This window comes from Pimephales promelas, chromosome 6 (genome assembly GCF_988280905.1).
Source record: "Pimephales promelas chromosome 6, fPimPro1.hap1.1, whole genome shotgun sequence".
In the NCBI taxonomy this organism is placed as follows: Eukaryota; Metazoa; Chordata; class Actinopteri; order Cypriniformes; family Leuciscidae; genus Pimephales; species Pimephales promelas.
In genome coordinates this window covers 11,772,401-11,793,690 of record NC_142774.1, presented here as the reverse complement: position 1 = coordinate 11,793,690, position 21,290 = coordinate 11,772,401, and the positions used below count along the sequence as shown (strand labels likewise).

General features: G+C 35.1%; 2 protein-coding genes across 2 annotated transcripts; both read right to left on the bottom strand.

The window, feature by feature from the left end:
* Positions 1-2,069: 2,069 nt before the first annotated feature.
* Positions 2,070-9,635, bottom strand: cd5 (CD5 molecule). Its single transcript, XM_039690170.2, has 7 exons — positions 9,526-9,635; positions 8,914-8,965; positions 6,146-6,523; positions 5,631-5,750; positions 4,561-4,611; positions 4,417-4,479; positions 2,070-3,298 (listed from the first exon to the last, which is right to left on the bottom strand). The coding sequence occupies exons 1-7, from the start codon at positions 9,631-9,633 to the stop codon at positions 3,216-3,218; spliced, it is 855 nt and encodes a 284-aa protein (XP_039546104.2). The 5' UTR covers positions 9,634-9,635; the 3' UTR covers positions 2,070-3,215.
* A 2,553-nt stretch (positions 9,636-12,188) lies between these two features.
* Positions 12,189-20,951, bottom strand: vps37c (VPS37C subunit of ESCRT-I). Its single transcript, XM_039690158.2, has 5 exons — positions 20,464-20,951; positions 19,960-20,068; positions 18,716-18,887; positions 15,358-15,440; positions 12,189-13,393 (listed from the first exon to the last, which is right to left on the bottom strand). Exons 2-5 carry the CDS (start codon positions 20,050-20,052, stop codon positions 12,767-12,769), a joined length of 975 nt encoding a protein of 324 aa, XP_039546092.1. The 5' UTR covers positions 20,053-20,068; positions 20,464-20,951; the 3' UTR covers positions 12,189-12,766.
* Between the last annotated feature and the right edge of the window lie 339 nt (positions 20,952-21,290).

Genomic DNA, 21,290 nt, shown 5'->3' with positions numbered 1-21,290 from the left:
ACATTAAAGGCAAAATCCTATTAGCAAGAATGAGGGCATTATATGCATATGAAAAAAATATTTAATCACACCACTGTCTCTTTTTCCCATTGAATCGTTCTATTTTGCTTGAGCAAAACATATCTAAATACATATAATCCTAAGAATATCATATTAACTTTTTCTCAACCCTTTACATCTATCCTTTCTTAGTATCTTAAAAATAAGCAAATCTTCACGGTTTTCACTTTAATATATATCAAGCTCAATTCATTTGCACAAATTATTTAAAGGAGTAGTTCACTTTTTTAAAAAAAAACTTTTGCTGATAATTTACTCACCCCCATGTCATCCAAGATGTCCACGTCTTTCTTTCTTCAGTCGAAAAGAAATTAAGGTTTTTGATGAAAACATTCCAAGATTTTCTCTATATAATGCACTTCATTGGGAACCAAACGGTTCAAGGTTCAAATGAGAGTTTCAGTGCAGCTTCAAAGGGCTTTAAAAGATTCCAGACGATGAAAAGGGGTCTTATCTAGGACCCTTCAAGTCATGACTCAAAAAAAAGATTTGTTCATTTTGATGAACGAGTTTGAACAGGAGAGTCGCGAACGTGCATCACAGAACAGAGCAAGGCGAGTATTTGTGCTTATAAAACTTAAAATTTTTATCTATTTTTTAAATGACCTATCGTTTCGCTTAATAATACCCTTATTTATCATCTGGAATCGTTTAAAACCCTTTAAAGCTGCACTGAAACTGTCGCCTTGAACCGTTTGGTTCCCATTGAAGTCCATTATATGGAGAAAATCCTGGTATGTTTTCATCAAAAACCTTAATTTCTTTTCGACTGAAGAAAGAATGACATGGACATCTTGGATGACATAGGGATGAGTAAATTATCAGCAATTTTTTTTTTAATTGAACTACTCCTTTAATTTGAGGTTAAAACTTAAACACTCTAAAGATTGGAATTAATAATTGCCAATCTTTTATTATTTGCTTTTTGCACAATTTATCAAACTGTTAACACTTTACAATATGGTGTAACATGAACTAAGAATGAACAATACTTCAGCAATTATTAATCTTATTTACAGATAATTTTCTATTAAAATCAAAGGTTGTATTTGCTAACATTAAATAATGCACTGAACTAACTTGAAAAATTAATAACTATGAACAATTTTATTAACTAACATAAATAAAGACTGTAACAAATGTGTTACCCATTGTTAGCTCATGTTTTAACATCAAATAATGTTAACTAATAAACCTTTTTGTAAAGTGTTAGTATAAACATTTAATTTTAATAGTTAAGCTTCTGTGATGAATATTTGCTCCTTTAGATTTTGTTTCTCTCCGATAGGAATAATAGACCTCCAGAATGATTTTTATCCAAAATAGCAGGAAACAAGCAGGTTTGATGTCAGTGAGAGAAGGAGAAATGGCAAATGGATGCACTAGATATTTTACCCATGTCTCTTTGTTAATCTGCATGTAATCTGTTGTCATCTGTCATTGTTCTCTGCCAGAGCCTCATTTAAACTACAGATTTAATCCTTCATTTTGACCTGAGGATGAGGAGACAACGACACTTATCCACCCACACACACACAACACACTCTCTCCCACCAAAACTGCTGTTGCGTTCCCTCGGCTGTGTATTTTGTCTCTCAATGCATAGAGACTACAACTACAAAAGGGTAATACGCAATAAAAAAATAATGATCAGAACTGAAAGAACCATCCTGAAATCCTGCATGCATATAAACACACACTGGGAGATGGGAAAAGGTTTAGGCAAAAGCCCTCCAAGCTTTTTAACTTTCTCTCTCACTGGCACACTTAGAAAGAGAGTTTCACTTAGTTATCAGTCAGGCAAGGCATAAGATTTTAAGCTGTTGTGATTTTAAACCCTCTATGAGTGCAGTATTAAAAAAAAAGTCAACTGGGTCAAAGAGATAGAGAGAGAGGAGGAAATATTAAAAGAAAAAAAGAAGGAAATGGGAAAAAGAAAGACAATGAAACCAAGCAAAAAGAATGAGTACAGTATATTTAGAGCACGAGCGACAGAAATAACACAAACAGGAAGTCAATAGAATTACGACAGGAAACCACATTGCTGCAAAATTGTGCATTAACAGCTCATTCCCTCTTCCAACCTTTACATCACTTCCACCTCAGAAGAAGAAATTTCTCATCAAAGCTCAACCAAAAGCATCCTAAAATGTTTATCGTGTAGTGTTCAACTTATTTACAGCATATCCTATTTCATTATGATTCTGCACCCAAGTCAAAAGCCAGGGAAGGTCTAAATGATTTTCTTAATAGTTTATTTAAAATTATTCATACTCCAATAAACAAAAAAGTCTTTCAGGACATGAGCAAAATTCCATTTTGTTTCTGGCTATTTAGAAAACAATATTAACAAGCATATACAGCAAAATCAAGTAATTACAAAAAAAAAATCTATATATATATATATATATATATATATATTAACAGATTACAAGCAATATTATTAATTAAATTTAAAAATTAATTCCTTAAAAGTTAACCAGTCAAATGATTGTGAAAAATTTTTTATGTTAAAACATAACCAACACCATCAGATATCATTTACTATTTGTTCATCTGAATGTTATAACGTATATCAGCCATGCAAAAAAAACTTAAAGTCAATGATTCAAGGGTCAAGAGCCCAACTAAAACAAACATTGATCACCATAATGGTGACTTATGGTGACAAGCGATTCGGCTTGTTAACGTCAGGTGTCTTCAATATTGTCAATATAAAATAAAGAGTTGTTCTTCATTCTTAATCTGTTATTCGCATAATTTTTGTGTGTGTAAATTTTACTAATTTTAAATGGTTAACTTTTAAGGAATTATTTACATTAATTATTACTCAGTTCTAATTTGTTACATTTAATTAATAATATTGCTTGTAATCTGTTGTCACAATTTTATTGATTAGATTATTATTATTCATTTTTACAGTGTACAAAGTAAGCACTTTGCTGGTTACGTTGAGACTAATTTTTTTTTAAAATTCTGTCCTAGATGGATTTCTCAGCTGAACTTCTCGAACATATTTACATCTTGTTTGACTTGCCAAAGGACAGCTCAAATCAACAAAATCCCCACAACACAAGACTGCTGATTCTAGATGAGACTGGCGAGAGTCTCGGGGTCAGGAAACACACTCTCAGGACTTCTGTGAGCCCAGGCCTTCAGTTGAAGCCGTACGAGTCATAGTCACTGTTTCGGTTGGACGAGGGCTCTCTGCTCGTGTTTACCGTCAGCCTCTCCAAACCTGACAGCACAGGGAAAAAAGGTGTGCATGGTCTGAAACTCTTATTCGATGGTCAGTAATAAGGCCGAACCAAATATTCAACTAACACTGTAAAAAAAATATTTTTAAGATTTATTATCACAACATATTTTCTTTTGTCAAATCAACTTTATAATAATTTATTTAGTTGAGATAACTTATTATTTTTAGTTTCTGATGATAAAATTAATCTCCTTCATTGTATTAACTCACTTTTTCCAGTTCAATCAACTTAAAATTTTAAGGCAACCAGGTTAATTACTTTTTTAAGTTAAACCAACAATATTTTTTTACAGTGTAGTAATCACAACATTTTTTTCTTTTTTCAAATCAACTTAAATAATTTATTTAGTTCAGATAACATATAATTTTGAGTTTCTGATGATTAAATTAATCTCCTTCATTGTATTAACTAACTTTTTCAGTTCAATGAACTTAAAATTTTAAGGCAACCAGGTTACTTACTTTTTTAAATTAAACCATCAATATTTTTTTTACATTGTATAAACATTGTATGAGCTACTAATGTGGTTTCCAATTTTTTTTTGTTAGCAGAATTTTGTAATTTTGCAACATTACCAAAAACTTGGTAATTTGTTAACTTGTTTTTTTTTTTTTAAAAAAAACATTAAATAAATTGTTTAATTGAAAATTTAAAAAATAAAACAAAATATTTTCAAGATTATTTTTTTAACTTAAAATTCTAAGGCAACCAGGTTTTTTAAGTTAAACAATATTTTTTTACAGTGTACTGTCATTTGGGACAAAATGTTCCTTTACACTCATTTATTTTTTCCCCCACACTGAACTAAAGATATAGTTTATGAATTTTGAATTGTTGTCGAGAAGGTGATAGACCATGATTTAGATACTTACAGTAAATGTTGTGTTATATAATAGTTTAATCCAACATATCCAACTCACAACCAAAAAAAGCGCACACGTGATTTGAATGAAAGCAATTTGAGTGAAAATCTCAATACATCATAATTCTCAATTCATCATTATGTAATTGAGTAAATGAACATGAGTGCGAGTGAGAGATTAATAGAACGAGTTCAGAATGGTCAAATAGAAGAGAGAGAGCGAGAGAGACTCACCAGGAAAGGATTGTCTCTTGAGTGTGTTGTTGTTTGGGGGACCTTGACCTCTGTGATAGGACACTTAAAGAAGAAAGAGAACATGCTGAATGTTTCCTCACTATAGTACCAGTCATGAATGTGTTCATGTTTGAGATGACTCACCACTCTGACTCTGAGTCGGCCCAACCCAGCGAGTCTCCCGTTTTTGTGAAACTGCATCAAACAAGGTAAAAATTGTCAAATCAAACAGAGCATTTCACTTTGGCTTTTAAAAAAAAAAATCAGTGGCAAACCAACAGGAAAATATCAGTGTCAAACAGTATTTTTTGAAGTATAGAGTGGGATTCAAATGCTATTACAAATTATATTCGGTAACACTTTACAATAAGGTTCATTAGTTAAATCAGTTAACTACATGAACTAAGATTGAACAACACTTCTACAGCGTTTCAACATTTACTAATACAATATTAAAATCTTGTTAACATTAGTTAACGCACTGTGAACTAAGAACAAACAATGAACAGCTTTATTATTATCAACTCAAACTCACAATTTGAGTTGAAAATAAACATGAATTTGATCATTGAATTGAGCTGCATAACTCCACATTCATGAATTCTTCAAACAAAAGTTCTTGTGCTTTAATGGAAGAAGAGCATCTGACTGTATAAAGAGTTCACATGATCAGTCTCACTAATTTGGTTAGATTTGATTTGCGACCTATAAATACTGGAGAATTTGAAATATAATAACAAGTTTCCTTGTTTAAAAAAACAAAAACAAAAAATAACAAGATTCAGATTTTGGTAACACTTCGCAAAAAGGTTCCATATAAATGCATTGAATTATTTGAACTAACATCGAGGAATAGCCCACATTTGTTACAGTATTTATAAATCTTTGTCAATGTTAGTTCATATAAGCTAAGGACCATTTAATAATATTAAAATATTCAACATTTGATTTTAATTATGTATTGGTAAATGTTCAAATTAACATTAACTAAGAAAAATAGAAGTATTTTCAGTGTTAGTTCGTGGTAGTTAACTAATGTTACCAAATGGAGCCTTACTGTAAAGTGTTACCCAGATTTTCAATTAAACCTCTTTTCTTGGACTGTATATATGCAAACGCAGAAACATCTTGAATGGTGCAATGTGCCATATAAACATTTACATTTTTTATAGGTAATGTGAGATTAAAGACACGCTCGTTCGCTTCTGACTCACATCTTTTGCGGATGGCTTTGTATGTGGGCTGACCGTACTGAACCAGAATGACTCCCAACATCAAGAAAATTAATATGCCAGTTACTGCTTTATAGGCAGACAACTCACTTCCTAGAGGATCTGAGAAAATGTGGGAAGAAAAGAAAATGATGCGTTATTCAAAATGCACAGAATATAGTGGTAACAATTATTTTGTTGATGAAACAAAAAACAAAAAAAATCCAACATACAGAGTTATAGAATGTATAAAGTAAAACTCTTCTCTGGAAAAGAAAAAGAACGCACACACATACACTGCAAAAAAAAGTTGTTTTTTGTTTTGTTTTTTTCTAAGAACAACCAACTTGGCTGTTTAAGTGATTTCAACTTAAATTACATTAAACTGACTTTTTTTTTTTGAATATGTAGTCTTACTTAAAAAAAGAAAGAAAGCTTAGAATGTCTTTACTTATTTTAATTAGGTAAAGCAAAAACACGTTGTAACTTATTAAACATATCATGTTTTTACACTGTACCTTCACAAGTGATTTGCAGCCATTCGCATACTTCACTGATTGATGTCATGTTTCTTGTGAGAATTTCACCAAGACCTGTATTTGTGGGCTTATAGCCCTTGAAGCCTCCACATCTCATGTCCTTACATAGTTCACTTCTCCAGCTGACTGGTATCTGGCTGTTAAAGCACAAAGGGGCTGGACTCTTATTAGGGAAATACAGATACAGCTGACCCTCGCACGGACTCTTCTCCTGCTTTACCTTCAGCCGGGCCAGAACAAATTGAGTGATATAATGGATAGTTTTAGGACATGGGGTCTCAATGGGTATTGTTTCAGGGGTTGCGAAGTTTGTGTTGGTGATATTTGTGATATTAGACATCTGTGATGTTCCTTCTCCTGTAAAGGGAAAACACACAATTACTTTCATGACTGTTGGAATATGTTAAAAATGTTGGAACACCAGAATCATTCTTCTCCACATAAAATGTGTATAATAAATATTAAATCTTCCTATGTGTGCAGCAGAACAAATAAACACATAGAGGTTTGGAACAACTTGAGGGTGAGTAAACAATGATAGAATTTTAATTTTTGGGTGAACTTTCCCTTTAAATGCAAATGCAAGAAATGTTAGTTGATAAAATACTGCTGCACAGAATTTATACCTATACTTGTATGTATATGCATGTCATTTTGATTGCAGTTGATATGCTGCTCTGCTCTTATTTGATAACATTGCAAGATATCGCTTCAGTTATTACATTTTTATTACAATGTGCTACCAATATTCTCCAACTCGCCACTCTCAACTCTAGATCTTTATTTGACATTTTGTATGTAAAAATGTGACATGCTCTGCATTATTGAAGCATTAAAACGGCTGTAACTGAGGTCAGAGAGCAGATAGCTGGATCATTTGCACTCATTGCGCTCATGCACTTTTTGCACTGTGCTCGAAGGGATTCACACACTTTGCACATTTGACTGCATGATTGCTTGGTGCGTATTGCACTCTGCAAACATAGATGGCTATTTAGAATCAAGTGCTTAACGGATCTAAAATTTGGATTACCAAAAATCACCAAAATAATTGTGATTTTTGGTATTTATGTATTTACAAAAAACATAAAATGTAAGGATGAAATGACTGGAAAAAAACGAAAAATGAATAATATGTGTTATGAATAAAATTTATTGATATATTGACAACGGGTTTTAACATCAATACATAATAATACATCACTACTTATGAAAAGTTCAGATGCAAAAGCCTCTAAATGCCATTTGTAATTTTCTTCTTTAATGATGATTTTTATCAAACTTGTATATTTAAGTTCAGTAATTTCACTTAAATAACAATTAATAGGTAATTATCATTGCCATTTAAGTGAAATCACTGAACTTAAATATACAAGCTTGATAAAAATGATCATTCTAGAAGAAAATTTCATATGCTTATTCACATAAACATATGTGAATACCTATGCTTATTCACATAAACATATCTTGAAAACTTACAAAAAGATGATTTTCACTTTTCATTGATACATAATTTACTGTCCTTGTTGATTATATATATATATATATATATATATATATAATATTTATTAAAATAAATAATATTTATTAAACAAATTATATATATATATATATATATATATATATATATATATATTACTTTTCTTTTTTTTTTGATTGAAGAAAAAAATATATAGGAGTCAACATTTGAAGTGGATCAAAACCTTTCATCAAAGTTATACATGAATTTTGAACAATACCCGTTCTTGTCTTAGGACAACTTTGATTTTTTTTTTTTTTGGATCCACTTGAAATGTCGACTATATCAAAAGCTAATTTATTAGTGCTGGCGTTAAATATGTTAAATGGTTTACAACAATTTTAAGTACAACGCCTGTTCTTTTGAATAGTTTTTCTGACGGTTTTGTTCATGTCTTCTTATTTTCCAAAACTAAATGGTCAATTAATGTATTGCACTCTAACAACAAATTATTTATTTACCAGACAATGGGGTCAAAAAAATGTTCCTCTTTAACAGTAGGCCAAGTAATTATTCCATGATTTTTGCCATTTATATCAAAGCCAACTTTTTGGGATAACTTCTGATAAAACATTAGACATGCACATGACAAATAGTAACACGGTCTACTATCTCATGCAAGAAACAAGATTGAAATGCAGTATGCAGATTTATTTTTACATGAATAATAAAGAAGCGTGTAAGAAAAGTTTTTGCAGGGTGACCCATATACCAAATTCACCCTATTAGTTCAATCACTATATTAAATAGAGAACTTGCAAACATTTTTAAATATTCATGTTGCCATCAGTTTCCAGTAAACATGGAGTTAAGAGTATAAGTATTTGAATGAACAATAAAAACCACTACAAGAAATGACGTATTTTATCAGGACGCAATTGACACTTGCGCTAATTTTGTAATGCATTCTTGCAGGCCCTAATGTTATTATGTTTTGCATTATAAACATTCTTCAATATAATGTTGTGATTGTAAGCAGACTATTCTAGTCATTGCAATACTAAGTGTTGTTCCTTGGTCCATTTATTCTTGCTGATATTTTAAATCCATATATTAGAATATTAAACCCTAACCCTAACCCTAACCCAAACTATTGACTACTAAGTGTAGCCTACATTAGCATCTACAACTGCCTGCAGATATTTTTTGCAGAGCAGATCATAAATGTAACATGCATCATTTAAGAGCACAACAATAAAGCATATTTATGAATAATCAATTTACTTACGAACACCGAGGAGCAGGAGCGCCGTAAGAGTCATCAGCAGAGAGTTTTCCATCTGGCAGAAGGTTGTGCCAAACATTTAGAGCTTCATTTAACTTCATTTGACTAAACAAAGTAACTCTATGCACTCTATAAACTGTTAACAGGCCCAGAGGTCAACTGAATGACCTTTGGTAGACACCGGCGAAACCTGTGCTTTTTGTTCGATTTAATTGAGCCTCGGCCCGGTTATGTTTAATTTCTCTCATTTTTTTAGGGGTCCGGTTCAGATAAAGCAAAATAATAAGCATGTTTAGCCTGAGTTTTTATCAGTAGCCTATACGGCAAAGATTTCAAATCATACCATGACTTAAGCCACAATAAAGAAAAACATCATTCACTACAATGACACTTTATGTCATGGCAATTTGTTGACACAAACCGGACTCACTTTTTAAAAAAAAGATTGTTTCTGATGTTATTTTAGATATGTGACAGTACGGCTATTGTGCGGAACTGTCTTCACATCTCTGCTTCAACAGTGTTTTGAAGGTTTTCTTCATCAAAGAGCATCAAACATCTATGAAACACCATGACTTCTAACCAGCTTTAAAACAATATATTATCAGATCTTACCTTGCCTGTGACTGACAAGAACAAATGTGTGCAGCAAGTGACAAGAAAAATTAAGTGAAAGGAAATAAGCAGAGGTGTGGAACTACTATCTTCATTCCCCGCCCCCATCCTCTCTCTCTCTATCTCCATATAGAGCGAGTCTTTTATTCTCAAGTATGTTTGATTGCACAGTGCACTGCTTCCTCACTTCAAAGAGCGGCATACAAAAAAAAATGAAGAAAAGTATGAAAAAAGGGCAAGTATGGGTAAGTGGGAGGAGAAAAGGTAATAAGTAGTGTGATGTTGTCAAACTTGGTATTAAATGTTAAAAAATTGAAAACGACAATTTCTAAGACATTTAAAAAAAATATATATTTATATATTTTTAAGTTTACAAAATACTTACCATTTTTATCTCAAAATTATATGGTTGGTGGAGTAAACAAAGCAGCAAAAAAAAAAAAAAAAAAAAAAAATCTGCATTCAAAACTGAAAATGTTTCTTTTTTGCATACAGGAACTGAGTCTCTTGTGGTGTACGGCGCACTGAAAATGTTCAAGCAGGTTTCGCACAGATGATTAATTGTGCTAGTAGGAATCAACGGCGAGTGTCGTGGCAAGTCAGTCAGGGTATAAAACCACCGATATCCACATCTATCCTTTCATTTTACTGTTACTCATGTCTTCTTTTCATTCACTATCTTTCCCAGACGCCTCTCCCCCTCCTTCACTCTCTCGATCTTTCTCAGGTGTCGCCGGGGTTGGTTTACCATATCACACAATCGTACAGAGGCCCGTAAAGACTGGTTTTTGTACCTGTACAAAAAATTTCCCCCAACACCCTCTTGAAACTCGTCTATGATTCAATATGAACGGAATCTAAACAGCCTTCAAAAGTGAGTCAATGAGCTCCCATTTCTCGTCTTGTAAATTTATGAAAACATTAGCTTTGTGTGATCCTCAAAAGAAAAAAAAAAATCGGTTTGGGTGTGTAAGGTTTAAGGTAGTCTCTTACGTTCATCAAGGCTGCATTTATTTGATCAAAAATACAATCAAAACTGTAATTTTCTGACATTTTTCTGTTTTCTAAATTATTTTTAAATGTAATTTATTCCTGTGATGCAAAGCTGAATTTTCAGCATCATTACTCCAGTCTTCAGTGTCACATGATGCTTTAGAAATCATTCTAATATTATGAATTGGTTCTTTAAGAAACATTTATTGTTATTATCAATGTCAAAAATGGTTGTGCTGCTTAATATATTTGTAGAAAAAATAGATTACAAAAAATTCAGGATTCTTTGAATAGAAAGTTCAAAAGAGCTTAAATATATGTATCTTAAATATAAATCTTTTGTAACATTATAAATGTCTTTACCTTCAAAATGTGGATCTTTTAATCATTTTAATTCACCCTCAGTGAATGAAAGCATTCATTTCTTTCCCCCAATCTTTTGTACTTTTACAACTTCTAATAACAATGAAAAGTCACAGAAATCAGATCACCTTCAGAGTTTAATATTCACACCCGAAAAAAAGGACAATAAAAATAAAAATACACTTTTAACAGGCTACAGTCATTACAACCAATGCAATAGAATCTCTTTCCTCTAACGCTGCAAATCAATGTGCTAATAAAATTTTCATCCCATTTTTAAACCCCTCTTATCCTCGTGTCGTATCACCCCTCTCCCTCGCTCCAGGTGCTGGGGAGGAAACCTAAACGCGGGGGTTTTGCTACAAACCTGAGTCTTAATTACTGAGTTCATGAATTAGATAAAGCCACCCGAGGCTTGATTGAGGATGCCTCTGGTTTTGAATTGCTTTAAAGTACAAAAATAAAGAGTGACCCAGCACGCCTATTCTAAAGTGGACCGGTCGAAGGCCCCGCTCCCAGCATCTGTTGCCAAAGAGTTTGGGGCTGTAAGTGTGGAGTGTTAGTGTGATTCACGTGGTCCTCCTGCTGACCAACAAGGACCAAGGAGTTAGGTGGGGCTTTTACAGAACTAAATAACACCTCACAATGACACGCACGGGCCGTTTTGTTGGGTAGGCCTACACTTTTGTATTTGGAGGTGTTTATGAGGAAGAATCTGAAGATGGGCTCAAATCAAACCACAAAATTAGAGTAAACGGTCTTGATTCGAATCCAGTCCGAATCATCTTGTGATTCTGATGGCAATATGCCTTTCTGAAACAGACAGGGTGGCAAGACCATCAAATGCCTCAAATGTGTCTAAATTTAAAGTGTAAAATATGCAGTCTCGCATTCGTCTGCATAGTTTTGAAAACCAAAAGGTTTTCTTTACCGTAACGGTAGGTGCTGAATGCTATATTTACTAACGTAAGCATGTTATGTAGCGCCTATTTTCTTTGCATATGGTCTGTGCTATGATATGCTTCACCTTCCTCGCAAAATCCTGTGCTATAGCAGATAGATACGTCTATGTTAATATCCCTTGTTCTCCGCTTTCCCTTTAATATTAGTGTAATTTGTCAAGTACACCATCCTCACTACAGACTATTCCTTCTGATCAGTGTCGAGCGGTATTTCAAATAAATGGAGTGGAAGGGTGTAAAAGAAAAAAGAGGGAGCAAAAGAGGTATCGAGAGGGTTGGGAGTGATCGATTGGTGAATTAAAAGCAGGGCGCATTGCACCCATTGATATGGATTTCAAATCAGCACACATGGAAGTTGTCACTTTATTCATGATAAAGAATAAGCCCGGCTTTATTAAGGAGTTTTCATCTGTGATAGAATGTAAAATGGTGCTGTGCTTTCTGGATTGACGCTGTCAACAAGTATTGATATAGACAAGAGAACAAGACTACGGCTCGGCTAAAGTACCGCTTCCATGTAGTGTGGCGTGTTTTTTCTCAGTGAAATGTTGACAAAATACTTGGAAAGAACAGCCAAATAAGGATGAGCTGTAACACAATGTCGTCAGAAGACAAAAACAAGCATCTCGTCATTGAACAATCAATGTTTCAGAGATTTTTGCAAACCGATTTGAAAACATGCTTCAAAATGGACAGGAACTGAGCCGTTTAAGAGTCTCTGACTGAAGTTTCATGGGGGAAACAAGCACACGCTCAATCTCAAGTGTCTTTATAAGCCTCAGACAGGAAGAGGATGTGACATGGGTACTTAAAACCACAAATCTGAGGGTAGGGAAAAGGCAGAGCAAAAGGAGAAAGGAGGGACAGAGACGAGAGGGAGGATGATGAGAAAAAGAGAAAGACAGACACACACACAGAGTGGCTCAGGAGTATGGCTGTGGTACCCCAAAACCTGGCCTATAAAGCGGTCTAGCTGTGGGTGATTGGGTTGATGGCCCATGGGGGCCTGTGGGGTAGCTGTACCCTCCATACGGGTATGGAGTGGGGTACGTGGCGGGCGTGGGACCAAACTGCCCAAACGGTGGGGCAGGAAATGGGGTTTGGGTGGGGTATGGGCAAACGGGAGGACCAAATGCAGGCCTGGGAGCGGAGTAGCCTGTCGATGGCGGGAAGGGAGCACCCTGGCTAGGGTAGGGCTGAAACGCTGTGCTAGGGTTAGCGGTGCCCGCTGTGGAGGCTGAGGGGGGAGCAACGGGGAAGGGGGAGTAGGGGAGGGCCGAACTTGAGGCATTGGAGGGTGCATTGATTTTGGAGCTCTGTTGATGCTGAGCCTGCTGTGGTTGCCACGGCGATGATGACCCAGCATCCTGATTGGCACAGGGTTGTGATGTCATTGGAGCATCTCCTTTGCCTTTGCTTTTTTGGCAGAGAATTTCTTGCAGCTTTTCAATGCGCACTCGTCTTGTGTGAGCGAGAGAGCGGAGGGAAAGGAAGCGTTCGAGGAAGGTGTCCAGTGATATCGAACCTTCCAGAAACTCATCTGCTAGAACCTGAAAGAGATTGAGTGATTTTCAAATCCTCACACCATGGAGTTGGCAACAAATACATCTAAATTTTTTAACATTATGCAATGCTTAGGAGGTTGTAGTTCATAAAATTTAAAATACAAATATACATTACATTCAAAAGTTTGGAAGCGCAAAGACTTTATATTTTTTGAAAAAAATTGCAAATTACTTTTATTCACCTTAGATGAATTATGAAAAGCTATTTATTATATATATATATATATATTTTTTTTTTTTTTTTTAAGTATTAAGGTATTATTTAAGATCTCTGTTCAAAGAATCATGTTTAGGATTACATAAGATATTCTTCCAGTTGCATCAACTGCTAAGTTAGTAATCACATTTATTTAAGTCAGTTACATAAAAACATAGACTGGTCTAATTCAAAACTTAAAAATATTGACCACTAGCTGGTCATACTAGTACTTAAAGGGCATATTGCAGGTTAGAGGACCCAATGAGTCAATGTGTATATAAACATTCTTATAAATACGCTACACTGGCTTCTGGAGTCGTTTTTGTGAGAATTTTACTTCCGCATCTGAAAATGGGCGTGACGTAACGGGAGTGACAGCGGTCGATTCAAACAGAAACAATGGGAAAAATTACATTTTGTCCACAGCCAACAAAGCTGGGAGAGGCCAGGTTTAATGTTATTAGACAGAACAATGGTCAGAGGTGACAACACATTATTGCAAAACTATTATTTAAAAAAAAACGTGTATGGGGAGTGAGTGAGCCTCAGTTTATTGCATCGTTTAATCGTGTGTCTTTTTGATTAGCCTACCTGTCAGGCCTATTCAATCTTCCCTGGATGTTTTTTTTAACAAAGAAATTAAATAATAGCAATCAGGAGAATGGAAGCAGCAATAAAAATTGAGGACTGTAGTGCTGTCAGCAAAACATTATACCACTTATGCAATAACAACTGCATTGCAACAAAAAGGTATGGCATGTGTTTTCATATTTAATACTGTTCACTGTGAGTTTTAATTAAAAGTGTAATAGAGTTAATAGTGCATTGTGCATTTTGTTTGGTAAATGTGAGGTGTTTATCGTTCGGTAATGTCGTTGCATAGAGGGGAATGCCATACTCTAGATTTTGGTGAAACACCGCCACTGAGAACGGCAGAAATCCCGTGTCTTCACCTGCACAAACCGCAGACTGGCACGAAAGACAGCACCGTACTTTTATACTTGTTATGAAACCTGTGGACTCGATGTCCTGACAGGCCAGAGTTTTTGCAACCTCCACAAACACAATAATTTACCATGATGATGATGATAAATTAAAATACAAAACTACCGAAAACACTGACTCACGACCGCTCTTACTGAATACCAACCTAAGCTGCTCTGCTGAGGCTCCCTCTCGTGATATAATATAACGCGATGCTGACGCGGTACGGTATAACGTTGATATAACGCGGTGCCCTAATGTCGTTTTAAAACATTTTAAATCCTGGGTTACCTTTTCATATGGTATTCATACAAGGTTATATATTAATTTAGATTTTTTTTTTCCTGCAATATGCTCTTTAAGACAGTCTTAACATATTGGCAATGTTTATGCAACTGGCAGCAGATCTTCATGACTTTGCCATGAAATTTAATTTAATATGAAAATATCTTAATATTAACACATTAATTTTGTTATAATAAATTATATTCGAATTAATTTTAGTTACAATAATTACAATTTTGGTTATATCTTGATTAAATTAAATGCTGCATTGGTGAACAGAAGGGAAAAAAATAAAAATGTCCTGGTGTTTCCAAACTTTTGAATGGTTAGTGTATATTAAAATACACTATATGAGTGCATCAAGGTTTCCAGACTTAAGCTATTTAAATATAATTTATCCACAAATTTTTAACCCTGACAATTTCACCAGTAGTGAAAACGCAAACATCAAAATGACACATAAAAAAATATGGTGACCCACCTCTGATTCTGCCTCTGTGTTGGCGCCCTCTGTCTGAAGACGAGACAACAAACCCTCCGGAGACACCTGCCCCATGATACTGTCTGCAAAGTGGGACAGAGAGAGAGAGAGAGAGAGAGAAATGAGAGAGAAATTATACATTAATAGGTTGGCTTGTAACAGAGTACGTAACTGAAAAAAATGAGAACAGTTATGCAAACAAATCAGTTGTCTAGAAATGTGCAATCATTTTAAACATAGGAAAAAGCAGTATTGAATGAACTGAGAGAAAGAAAGAAGAATACAGGGAACCAAGACTACATAGAGGAAAGAGGCCAGCCCCACACATAGCTACTGTGTGATGTAATGTCACAGATGCAAAAAAGGGGGAGGAGAATGAGTGCCTGAACAAAACAAGCTTTTAGAACAGCACTAAATGACAAGCATCTGCAAAAGATATACCAGATTTTCTGGCTGAACAAAAAGCTCTATTTAGAAACCCAGTAAGAATTCCTTTGTCTGTTCAAAAGATCAGGGTTTCAGGATTCCCAAAACTGCCAGTGCACTTTAACTGTAGTATGAACAAAAGTCAAAAGAACACTGTAATTTTAATTTCACTTAATCACTGAGCTAATAAGCAGTGCCAACAATGGAATCTTTCAAAAAGTTCATTCTGATGAACTCGCTCTATTTTTCGCAATGCCTAAGCTTTCCCTTTTAGAATATTCAAATTATTTTCCATCAGGGCTTCAAATTTTTTTTCTTCAAATCGTTTCACTCCGAGCAGAGTCAGCATTTTAAAGTTTCTGTTCATATGTTCCTTCTGTAACATTACAGTTCCGAAAACGAAAAAATATCATCTTACTTTTTTTGCCTATACTTTATACCAGAACTTGAATAGAGCTTTATACAAAATAGCTTTAACTAAGAGCTTGTGACTAAACCTCGCAGCTCCACCCAGCTCAATAGGGAATGAAGTTCTGCACACATTTTGGAGACAGTCTCTGCTTGTTTGAAGAGCAAGGGTAAATAAAAATTAAAAAAAACTGTTTCTTTGAATAAATACTGCATTTTCCATATTCAAAAAACAATGTTTGTGAAGGCTATGTTAAATGTTTTATGAATTTTAGGAGCTGAGAAGAGTGTCTGTCTGGTATTTGTCCTTCTGTGCATAGCACATCATATTAGATATTGGCCGTTTCTCAAAACCAAGAATGCAAAGAACGGACTTGTGTTCTTGGGAAGAAAGCTTTTGCTAGCTGTTCTTGGAAGAACGAACTCACGAGGTGACGAGCACACAGAACGCTGCTGGGAGTTTGAGACGATGTGTTCTTGCTGGTATTGCGCAATAGTAGGCTACCCCCGCACAGACGCCGTCTGCAGTGCCCAAACATAACGAGAATTATTATACAGCCAGGCTTTATCGCCCAAGCCTAAGGGATTACTCTACATAGTCTACACTTAATGTAATGTAAATTCACAACAATAAAGCAACACCTGTCTCATTTTAATTCTGCTTCTGTTGTTTGTTTGTGTACATCACTAGCCAACGGCGGGAAAAAACGCCGGTAATATTCGGTAATATTCAGGTAACGTTTGACCTGCCTCTCTCTGCTTCCCGCTCCTTCTGCGAATGCCGAAATGAATTATGGGATATTTCTGCCGTCAAGTTCACACAAGTTACCAACCGATGCATCCTCGGTAAAATGGTGTGTCAAGAACACATCCGGGATTTTTAACCGTTCTTGCCTAAATGCAAACTTGTGTATTGGGAGAGTACTTGGGCCGCGACTGATGACGTTTTACGAGTCCACAAGAACACAAGTACAGATAAGAAGGCATATTGAGAAACGGCATTAATACACGATGGGCTCTATGCACAGCTGCACTACTTCCTGAACTTCAGCCAGCTCCTTGTTTCCTGTCTGCCATTATTGGACAATTTGATTAATTCAGGTGTGCTTGACCTCAGTAGTCACGGCAACAATAATCAGACACACCTGAATTAATCAAGTTTGTCCAATAATGGCACAAAGGAAACAAGAAGCTAGCTGAAGTTCAGGAAGTAGTGCAGCTGTGCATAGAGCCCATTGTGGCAAAATGTAAGAAATGACAGGAAAAACTAAGCGCTCATATAGTTACAATAAGCTTTGTAACCTGTAAGTTGGTTAAAACGGATGCAGCCGTTAATGACTGACAAAACACACATCTCAGATATTCACTGTTGAAAAAAACTAAATTTGAGCTTGATTTGGGGAAAATGTCAATAATATAATGACAATAATAGAATGACACACGGATGTGCCATAATACTAACTTTGATGACAGTGTTTAATTATTTAAAAAGATACAGGCCTACCTTTTTTTCCTGAATAGTAGCAGTCCTACACTACCTGCAATTTTCACTGGTTTCAAAACACGCACGACAATATTACCTGCCATTTTATTAATACTTTAGCGGTTGGTGACATATCCTTGGCAAACTCCTGAAATCCAAAAGCTAATGCTAGCGACTCGGACTTGCCTATGATAACTTGACAGCTGAGCACAGACATTTCCCTCAGCGACTCATTTATAGGCCGTAGCATTTCAATTCATGATTAGTTGACTGCCAAATGAAAATATTAAATAGAATGATCAAATAACGTTGTTACAGGTTAATAGTTGTTGCAAGTGTTTAAGTGTGTTGTGTTCTGTGTGTATAGTTGTTGTTGTTTTTTTCTTCCCTAAATGTATCTCTATTCTCATCTCTGTATGATATGGGTTGTTTATTGATTGAAAATAAAAAAAAATCATAATCTCAAAAAAATTGTTTCAAATAAGTGTTTTTGTTCAGAACGATCAAACAAATTTTTATTTGATGTTTTAATTTTCATTTAAACACTTGCCAATGACAGAACATTAAGATTTTAAGATATACACTTTTAGTTGCAGCTGAACAAAAACTTGTATAACAAAAACAGAAGAAAAGAAAAAAAAGATTAAAGAATTAAGTAAATTATAAAAAAAAATGTCTTTGAATAAAATACATTTTATTTTACTACATTAAAAAGAAATCTGAAAATGTTGGTTGGTTTGGTAATTTTATCTTTATAAAAAAAGTCCATGCAGTTTATAATATATTAAAATTATTTATTTTCCATGATAATCCCAAATGGTTCCTGTTTTAATGAGGAATCCACATTACCAACAAGAGTAATTTCTGCTCAGTGCAAAACTACTCGCTTCTCCTTCTAGGTTTCAGAAATCCTGCTCTAAAAACAATCAATTAAAATCTCACCCAGTCTACGTTTTACATCAATTTACCCCGCATTCATTCTTACAGTCTCTTTGAAACCTTTTACTTTAGCAAACCAAATCAATCCCTCTTATCTCTTACCTCTCAGGACACAGTGCTGTTTGTATTTCTCCCTCACTTCCTCCAGTTCAGTGTATTTCTCCACCAGTCGCCCTCTCTCTTTTTCGAGACGGGGCTTCATGTCCAGGTTTTGCTCGGCCAGACTGCGGTTGGCAGCCAGAGCCATTTCCCTCTCCAGCTGAATGTTCTGAATCTGAAAGAGAAGATAGTGAAATAACAAAAACTACAATGTTACAGGCATTATGAAGTCCACAAGGACAATATATATTCAGCAGGACTGTCAAGACTGGGACGTTCACTTAATGATGGCTGTTGGTGCGAAGGAGACAAGTGGTCATTTCTTTATTAAGTTGTGGTGAGATTACCGAGATGAGCGGATATGAAACAATTCAATGTGATGTTTTATGCTGCATTCACGTGCTATCTGAAATGTCCTACTTCCCACTTTTGATAAGCTTGTCGTGTTCAAGTTCTTTGTTGTCAGAAAGAACAGGAATCATGGAGGACACCAAGTTTATTCTTGCCTATTTATTGGGGAAAGCTTATTAAAACCGAAATTATGTTGTGTTCCATTCATTGGCAGCCATATAAACATTTGCAACACTATCTAGAAAGTCAGCTTGGTGACAATTTTTGAATAAATTACGGTCAAATACAGGCTATTTTTGCTGTGTTTAAAACATACAGTATGCTTCAGATGATTATTCATAAATGTAAATATGCCCTACTTTAACGACAAGGTGATGTAGAAGTTAAAACAAATAAATAATAGCAGTTACAGTAGCAATCGCTCTCCTCTCTGCCATGTTTAAAGATTATGGAATGCCCAACTTGGGTATTAAATTATCTCAGAGTTTCCCAGTCGTAAATACAATATGAGAGGGCATTCATGTCCAATTTCCAATTAGGAAACAAGGCCTTTTAATCGATCAACATTAGAAAAACAAACATTAATCTGCAAACATTAGATTTTAGTGGTATGGCAGACAGACAATAAAGAATTTTAGTAGATAAAACTTTGGTCTGTTGGACTACTTGTTCTAACAACAAAAAAACGTGCAATATGATGAACGAGTCTTAAGGAGCCTGGACACCATTCACTTTCACTGCATGGAATAGTGGAGCATGAACACCCTAACATCTCCTTTTGTGTTCCAAAGAGGAATGAAAAATGATATTGTTTTGGAAGAACATGAAGGTGAGTAAATAATGACAGAACATTCAATTTTTGGGTGAACTGTAACAAACATCCATCTTCATCTTACCTCATCAGACTCCAGTGCCATAGACTCCACCCGCTCCGAGTTGTCCAGCAAATTCTGCAACTCGGACTGGCTGAGGTCTTGAAGCTTCTCCATTAATTTGCTAGGACAGCTGAAAAATCAACAGTAAAGTTTATTAAGCTGTACTAATAATTTACCTGTTACATTACAGCTCATCATATTCATAATATGTGATCATAATATTTGTCAATAGCATTGACATCTCATATTGTGTTCCACAGAGGAGTAGCATAATAAATGTAAACAGAATTATAATTTTTGGGAAAACGATCCTTTAAGTTGACCTATGCTAGAAGTGAATACTTGGCAAGTGTAATTTGGATATGAAACCACGACTGATGATAATCTGGACCACCAATGGCAGTCGACTATCATTCAGACAGTATATAACAGTAGACTACATAAAGTATGGCAAAGAAAATGCTATTGAAACTAAGATTAACTCTAACTGCTTGTTATATCTTAAAATAATATATCTATACTTACAAGGTACAAGCAAATCAAAGTCCTCTCCGCAGGGTGCTCATGGAAAAACATCAAACTTAACTGGAAGCGAGTGACGTCAAGATGTAGACGGAAGCGTTGAGACTGACAACTACCTCGCGAGCGTCTTCGGCGTTAAAACTCGCTATGTGCGAGAAACAGGCCCGAGGCGGTATCGTTACAAGGTGCCACGCGTTATTTAGCCCAGCAGAGTAGAAATATTTTCTCGAAATTATTCCTGGATACTGGAATCTCCCCGCGGTTAGCAGGACGGCTAAGTTAGCTCAGTAAAAAGAGAGCTGTTGGGCAAGGCGGGTTGTTATTCAATACAAAACGGCGTCGCACGATATAACAACTCAGAAAGACATAATAATATGTCTCCGATAAAACAGCATCGATGTCATTTCGAGCAAAACAGTGCAAATAAATGTTATTCACGGTGTATATTCCTATTCATAAGGGAAAGTTTCACTTCTCGTTGACAGATATCGCGGCCATCTTTGGATGAGACCATGTCGATTTTGTCTAGGGAAGTGAGATACGTTTAAATACCCTAAAACACAATTTACCTTTCTTGTCTGGATTGTCGCATACAGTTTTAGAGTATGGCTGAAATGAATATATGAATGTTTTATAATGTTTACTATTGAAAGGCATTCACATGTTTCCGTGAAAATACCATTATGCTCCCCTATCTTTGACATTGCATGGTGTGGTCCTATCTGACTGAAAGGGAAACCCCGATGTGACGGGAATGTTCCATATGTGATGTGACATGGCAGTAGGGTTGGTCCCACTATTTCACCACCTGACCACACATATGTGTGCGT